Source organism: Mus caroli, chromosome 4, assembly GCF_900094665.2.
Source record: "Mus caroli chromosome 4, CAROLI_EIJ_v1.1, whole genome shotgun sequence".
Classification (NCBI taxonomy): Eukaryota; Metazoa; Chordata; class Mammalia; order Rodentia; family Muridae; genus Mus; species Mus caroli.
Genome location: NC_034573.1, coordinates 95,304,401 through 95,312,516, shown reverse-complemented (window position 1 = coordinate 95,312,516; position 8,116 = coordinate 95,304,401). Strand labels below are relative to the sequence as shown.

The following is an 8,116-nucleotide window of genomic DNA, read 5'->3' as shown; positions in this document are numbered from 1 at the left end:
CTGGAACTCACTCTGTAGACCAGGCTGGCCTCAAACTCAGAAATCCACCTGCCTCTGCCTCCCGAGTGCTGGGATTAAAGGCGTGCGCCACCACGCCCCGCTGTATCCAACTCTTGAATGCACATAGGAACTATGCATCATGTAACACTAAAGAAAAAATTCTGTGCTAGCTAGTCTAAAAAACTACATTAAACTGATTAAGGACAAAGAACTGTAATACTATTTTGGTGCATTAACTGAAAGGGAAATAAAGCTAAAAAAAATTGAGTATATATATTAAAAAAAAATTAAGCTATGAAGTTCTACTCTTTCTTTGAAAAACCTGAAAATTTGAATTATATTTACCTGATCTCTTCTGAGCTAAATAGCATTTTTTCAGTCATTTATGAAAATTATCTTACTTTAACAGTGTTTTCTCTACAAACAGCTGAAAGAGGAAAGAATTTCCTTGGTGTTAAGATGTTAAAACAAAAGAACCAAGAATTTGAACTCCCTGAGCATCTACCTCAGTTCCGAGCTCCAGCCACACTGCATCTTACATTGTTATAAACAAAGGCACAGCTGACAGCAGAGCAGCAGTCTAACAAGCAGTCTCTGACCTGCATGGCGCCGAGACCACCCACATTCTGTGTGTCCAGCTTGTTCTTTTTCTTGGGAGGGGAATTTTTGGGAGGAATTGTGACAGAGTTTCATTCATGTGTCAGAGGGCCAGCCTGGAGCTAACTATGTAGACCAGGCTAATCTCAGAGAGATCTCCTGTCTGGTTTGTTCTTAGAGAGAGAGAAGTACAGGAAAGGACCATGGAATGCACTGTGTAATGAATATGCCACCACGGGGAGTGTGGGGTCAAAGCTTTGGCAGTTTCTAGTCCATCTTCTCCATGGCTCTCCCCTGTTTCAGTTCTTAACTCCAGTTTCCTCCTTATGAAGATGCTGCACAATCAGGCTCGCTATTTTCTGCTCAATAATATTCTTACTTGGGAAAGTTAAAGTAGAAATCAAAACAATTCTGAGAACAGCTCTTATAGATGGTCCTTCACATACTCTGAAGAGCACTGTCTTGGTTTGTGCATGTGTGTGTGCTGTGAGTGTATGTGTGGTGTGTGACATATGTGCATGTGATAAAGAGAATAAACGTTTCTGCAGAACACCCATGCCCAGGCTGACAGCTGCTTTACATCTGTTCACTGTTCAGGTTACGATGCAAAGTCAAACATTCAAAAAGTAGTTATTACCTACACTTTGTCATTAAAGCCCATGTTACAATTTCTCAAACCAGTGGAGAAAGAAACATGTTTCTGATGAAAGCAGAGGGCTCAAGCCTAGGCATTATCCCACGTAGCTGGGATCAGAGAAGAGATGCTACTTAACGGGAATTTCCCTGTGTAGCTTGGGTCATACATTTCATTTTGAGGTGCCACTAAGAACTCTTTCCAATGACTCCACGGTGTCATCGGATGTGTGTTGTTTCTTATTAGTTAGTTTACAGTGCATTCTTTGAGTCATTCCAAGTGTCCTTTACAGTGTAGAACTGGGTGCATCTCCAAGCGGCTTACCGTTCTGATTACTGCTGCTGACAGTGCCATCTTCTTTCTCTGACTGGCTGTTACTGCTATTTGAGGCCGTGGGAGGGGGGGATGGTGCTCGGCTAGAAGCAGCACTTTCACTTTCATCCAAAAGACGATCCATGTAATCCCTTCAAGTTAAATAATATGACAATTATTTCCTTAAAGAAAATGCTGAACATTAAAATTAATTGAAGTTAAATTTGCACGCCCGTTAACAAATCCATCCTGACTGCCACTTACATTCAAGTCAATGCCTCACAACTGTACCCGGATTTGAACACTTACTTTCAACTACACATTTATAGTGCTATGTATGAAGGTTCGAAGCTAACGAAAACATCAAGTCCACAGCAAGTTTCAAGACTTTAAGATGTGCAGAAAAGGGCTCAAAATGGCGGGACTGAAGCTGGAGTGTGTATAAGTACAGAGGTAAGGATGAGGGCACTGGGAGTACAAAATGATTTCTGAACAGAAGTAGACTGGGTTTTCAGATCCCCAGTGCAACTGGGCCCAACCCAGAGGAGCCATCCCTGCCTAGCCACTACACAGATCAGCGTGATCTCACTGCGATGGGCCTAGTCCTGGGCTGATTTATAACTTTATTACAATCACATTAGTTGAGGATCACACTGTGCTGGGGTGAAAAAATCCTGTCTGAAGGTAGTGATTTTTTAAAAAATAAAATGCAGATAAACCCATGTTTCCTATCCACACACAAGGTTATTGTACTGAACATGAAAGTGGCAGACAATGGCTTGTGGGCTGGCTGCCACTTCTGTACAGTCCAACTGAAACATGGTCATATACTTGTTACCCTCAAGACTGGGCGGCAGACATGCTGGATCCTTGCGGCTCACTAGGCAAGCCAGCCAGTCATGGCAAGCCTTGGGTACCAAGGGAAGACCCTGTTTAAAAAATCTTTGTGGGCAGTTCCTGAAAAGTAACACCAAAAGTTGCCATCTGGTCTCAATACACATACATGTGTGCGTACACAAGCCAAACATGTACCACAGAAACATATTATGACCAGAAACTAATAAACATAACAGTCTTGACATTATAAATGTAATGGCTTTTAGGATCTTCCAGCACTACATTGCTCTACACTGTCATTAAAAAACAACTGCAGAGTCAATCTGAAGCACACAGAAAGAGAAACAGGTAAGATGTGTATCACAGGAACAAAGCCTATGGGAGTGAACACTGGAGTTAAAAAGAAAATCCCAAAGGAAACTAGATAAAAAGACGTCAAAATTATGTTCAAACTTTGAATATGGCAATGATATTGTGAGAGATAGTCACATCATCTTTATTTTTATTAATGAAATCCCAAATGCTTAGGAAGAAAGTCAGGTCCCACATTTGAAGGAGTTAAGAGCACTGGCATTGAGGTAACTGGAGTTGTAAGTATTATTTGGAACAGCAAGCTCTCCAATGTGAATGCGGCTCTCCCTCCCTCCCTCCCTCCCTCCCTCCCTCCCCTGTAGTAGAACGAACTCTCAGAGGCTGTGGGCAGAAGGGCAAATGTGCTTCATTGTGGGGAACAATGGAAAGTGGCAAAAAAGAAAAACTTAACAAGGACTTTTAAGATAATGCACTTAGTCTAATGTGAACCTAATATAAGGAAAAGAAAATTCACAGGTTTTACTTTAAGGTAGTGGTTCTCAACCCGTGGGTCATCCCCACAACCAGGGGTCACCTAAGACCACCAGAAAACACAGATATTTACAACTCATAACAGTAGAAAATTACAGTTATGAAGTAGCAACAAAAATCCTTTTTTGTTTGGGGATGGCCATAACCTGAGGAACTGCAGTCAAGGATGGATGGCAGTATTAGGCCAGCTGAGAACCACTGTTTACAGCATTAACATATACTGTGTAACCACCTAAGAGACATCTACTAGCAGAAAATGCAAGCAAGCCAGAGATATTTCTCATAGAAAATAATAATTTCTATTCAAAACATGAATAATAATGTAAAGTCTGGTCTTTCTTTTCAATTTTTGTTATGTATTCTGTAAGATAGTGTCTTGCTATGTAGCCTTGACTGGCGTGAAACTGTACATCCCCGACTAGATTCACACTCATGGAAATCCTGCCATCTCAGCTGTCTGAATGCTGAGATTACAGGTGTGAGGTATCACACCTAGCTGGTTGTTGCTTCTTACAGAAGGTATAGTATACCTGTAAAGAAATACTGTGGTTCCTTTGCGGGGAAAGAATTTAAGACAGACAGGCAGGCAAGCAGGCAGGCAGAGGATAAGAAGCTCAAAGGAACAGAAATCAGTCCCTCAAACCCATGATTATTGCCTACACGAAAGACCAAACACATCTGTGACTTCATCCCACTCTTACATGGGACTGGTGTTAACTCACACCTTAGGAAAACAAAGTGTGGTTGACTTTACCTATGGTGTGTCCACCTATAAAAAAGTTCACCTAGGAGAAACTAACATGTTCAATACTTTCAAAGCTTTTCAGAAACTATGAAAGATTATCAGAGAAACAAAAATGCTTGGCACATCCCTGTCCACCCTGCTGCCCTGGACATCACAGAGCCAACTAAGCCAAGTCGTTAGCACATTCAGTCCTCTGCTAAGGCTTTCTGAAAAAGAAAACTAGATAAACCAGGACTCTGCAGTAGCATGGCAAATGTGCTTTGTTCTCATGTTGATGATGACAGTCAGCACTTGAAAACATTGTTTCTGAAATAGAGGAAGGAAGGAAGGAAGGGAGGGAGGGAGGGAGGGAGGGATACAGCTAGTCCTACATCTTTGTAGTACCACTGAGTAGCCCAGAAAAATAATAAATTTAGCAAGTGGTTAAACTGTTCATAAACTAAATGATCAAATTAAATTCATTAAAGTATTTGTAGAGTATTTATTATGCAGTGATAAAGTCTGTAGAGGTCCTTTATATGAAATTCAATTCTAATGATCACCAACTCTGAATAACTGGAGAACAGGAGAGGTAACATGCACTGTCTTTTGCCAAGGATGGATGCTATGCACTTATTCCCTTGCTGGGGAGCGATGCTGGAGAGCAGCCTAGGCAGGGTCTTCAGCACACTAGGCTGAGGTATTCCAATGCTGAGCCCCCACCTATGCTTTCTGAGTTTATTTTGCTTTGGGCTTTAGCATGTCTGATCTGAAGAAGCATTCAATCTATAAATGAACACAAAAAAGAAACAGTACGGCCCAGAGGTTTGAAAAATATAATCAAACATGCGACAAGCAAATGTGCATCAAGCACAAAGCATCTTTATTCGTGTACCCTGACCACATCGACTTACAGCCAGAATGGAGCTAAGAGGATTTCTTATGCTGGAGACTGTGGGTAGGCAGGCAAGACAGACCATGAGTGTGAGTAGAGCTACCATCACTACATCACTCCCAAGTCTGCGCTGTCTTAGCATTATTATTATTACTGTGTCCTATAAGATTCAGGAAAACTAGGAAAAGGTAAAACTCATACGATGCAATGTGACCTGATGACCCCATTCCTGTGCCCCACCCCCTCCTGTATAAGAACATCTGCATTTGTATCTTCTTTTAGTTCCAGGGATCAAAATAGGCTGCTCAAGAAATAAATTAATTTCTTTTCCTCTTTAATGGGCTTCCACTGGTTATATAGCCCAATAGTTTTAGGAAACCTTGACTTAGTCCTAATTTTACTCTTTTCAAAGATCAAAACTAAGCCATTAGGTGGTGGCACACATACATAATTCCAGCACTTGGAAGATTAACATAATTGCTAAGAATGCCCAGTCAGGACTACATAGCAAGATTTTGCCTCTAAACAAACAAACAAACAAACAAATAAAATAAAAGGGGGGAGGAAGAAAATGAATTAAAGCATAAGTAGTATTAATACATTCTCCTTTTCCATTTTAAGAAGACCTAATGAAAACCTGCACGTGAAGCCTTGGTTTTCTGCTTGTTTTATTAACATGCATGATGGTTTGGAATTCTTTTTAAGACAATGAAGTCTGTATGCCTTACATGTCAAGAGATAATGTTTATAAACTAACATAAACTGTACTTTGATGGACTACAAAGTTCATAATTCTTTTAAGAAAAATCCAAGAAAGCTTAGAAAACAACTCACGTTACACCAGGATGAAGATTATATTTCTTTTTTCCAAACCTTGTTTGCTGAGCAAAGAAATCATAGCGCTCAGACTTTTTCCACATGTAATAGAATGCTACACATTCACCAACTGATCTTGTTCGGACCTGTAAGAAACAAATGCTTGTTTTTAAGAATAATCTCCTTAACAGAGCTACTTCATGAAAAACAACTCAAGTCTGTGCTGGATAGTTTTATGTCAACTTGACATAAAAACTACTGTCATTTGGGAGAGGGACTGAACTAAGAAAATACCTAAGACTGGCTTATAGGCAAGTCTGTAGAGGATTTTCTTTTCTTTTCTCTCTCTTTTTAAAAAAGATTTATTTATCTTTTATATATAAGTACACTGTAGCTGTCTTTAGACACATCTGTAGAGGGCATCAGATCTCATGACGGATGGTTGTGAGCCACCATGTGGTTGCTGGGATTTGAACTCAGGACCTTCGGAAGAGCAGTCAGTACTCTTACCCACTGAGCCATCTCTCCAGCCCCGAGGATTTTCTTGACTGATGATTGATATGGGTGGGGCCAACCAGGGCAGGCCATGAGGAACAAGGCAGGAAGCAGTGTTCTTTCACTGTTACTGCTTCAGTTCCTGCCTCTAGTTCCTGCCCTACCTTTCTTTATGTGATAGGAAAGTGTAAGCCAAATAAACCACAGTGTTTTACCATAGCAACAGAACTTTAAGACAGACTGGAAAAAAATCGCTACCACTTAAGTTAATACACATGACAAATGAATATACATTATGAAAAACTACAGCAACTGTACTGAAAACTATTCTTTCTGAATCCATTAAGAAAAATAATCAATAACTATATAAGATATTTAGCATTCTTTTTTTTTCTTAATTCAGGGAGACCACAATTCTAATATTTTACAATAAAACAAGTATTCCTTTACTACAGATAGGACAAGTAGGTTAAAGTGACTCCAAAGAATACATACTTTTTACTCACAGACTATCTTGGGAATCTAAATTTAACTTCTCTTATAAATGATCTCCCGCAAGAAGCATGGAATCAGACCTGAATCTTGAATCTTGTAGAAAAATCAATTCAGAACGAATCAAAGACCTTAATATAAAATCTGAACCTCTGAAACAGCCAGAGTTGTAAAACACAGGCTAAACCGTTGCATGCACAGGTATAGGTGAAGACTTTCAAAGGTGCTAACAATGTAAAAAACAAACCCAAGAAATGGCAAATGGGATTGCATGCAATTAAAAGCTTCTGCCCAGCAAACAAAACTAAGAGTAAAGAAATAACCCACAGAATAGGAGAAAACTTTCGCCATCTAATTATCTGAAATAGATTAATTATTTAGGATATATAATGAACTCTGAAATGGCCAATGAGCACCAAGTACTCAGGATTCTTAGCCTTCAGAGAAATTCACGCTAAAACTGCTTTCAGACCCCATCCAAGCCAGAATGGTTTACCACAAAAATAAACAACAAAATGACTGAGAACAAATTCTGCGTGAGTGTGGGGAGACGATGCCCTTGGATGTGGAAAAAGAGGGACACTTATGCACTTCTTGACAGGCATGTACAACTGGTAAAACAAGAATGGAGACCAGTATGGAAATTCCACACAAAACCAAAAACTGAGCTACAATATGACCCACATACATAATCCCCAGGTATATACCCAAGGACTCTAAGTTAGCATATCACAGAGCTACTTCAATATTCATGTTTGCTGCTACACTATTCATAACAGTCAAGAAATGGAACAAGCCTAGCTGCTCATGGATATAAAAATATGCACGCATACAATGCAATTTTCTTTAGCTATAGAGAAGAATAAAATGAAATTACAACATTGTCAAGAAAATGGAAGTCTTATGTTAACCAAATAAGCCTGACTAAAAAGGAAAATAGTGTTTTCTTACATGTAAAAATCTAATTGCAAATTTGTGTATGTTTAACAGCTAAGAAGTCACCAGCATACAGGTCATGAAAACAGAGCCGGGCACTCCTTGGAAGGATGAAGGGACCGAGAGGAGGACTGGGAGGTGTCGAGTGAAGAACAGAGTACAGCATGTGTATCAAAAGGCAGCAAGGAAATCCAGAAGTTAAAAAGAAAACAAACAAACATCACCAAACAAGGCATTATGGAGCAGATGTGTTGTAATCCCAGCATTTCGGAGGTAGAAGCAAGAGGATGAGGAGTTCAAGGTCATTCTTAGCCACGCTCACTTTTAGCTACAGAGCTGAGTTTGAGGCTATTTTAGGGCACATAAGACTCTTGTCTTAGAAACAGAGACAAAATAAAAAACCAAAACAGAATAAGCAACTGATCAAACAGACAAAACCCTCCAAAAATCAAGTCATCACGATCATCACAACCACCACCACCACCACCACCACCACCATCACCACCACCACCATCACTATCACCACCACCACCAT

At 39.9% G+C, this 8,116-nt stretch overlaps 1 protein-coding gene across 10 annotated transcripts in view; it reads right to left on the bottom strand.

Moving 5' to 3' along the window:
• The window catches only part of Mier1 (MIER1 transcriptional regulator), a 51,764-nt gene that overhangs the window by 4,646 nt on the left and 39,002 nt on the right, over positions 1 to 8,116 (bottom strand). For all 10 annotated transcript variants that reach the window (XM_029475699.1, XM_029475701.1, XM_029475700.1 and 7 more), the window contains 2 exons: positions 5,677 to 5,804; positions 1,556 to 1,695 (listed from right to left, as the gene is read on the bottom strand). In XM_029475699.1, the coding sequence (XP_029331559.1) occupies positions 1,556 to 1,695; positions 5,677 to 5,804 (268 nt within the window). The remainder of the gene's footprint in view (positions 1 to 1,555; positions 1,696 to 5,676; positions 5,805 to 8,116) is intronic.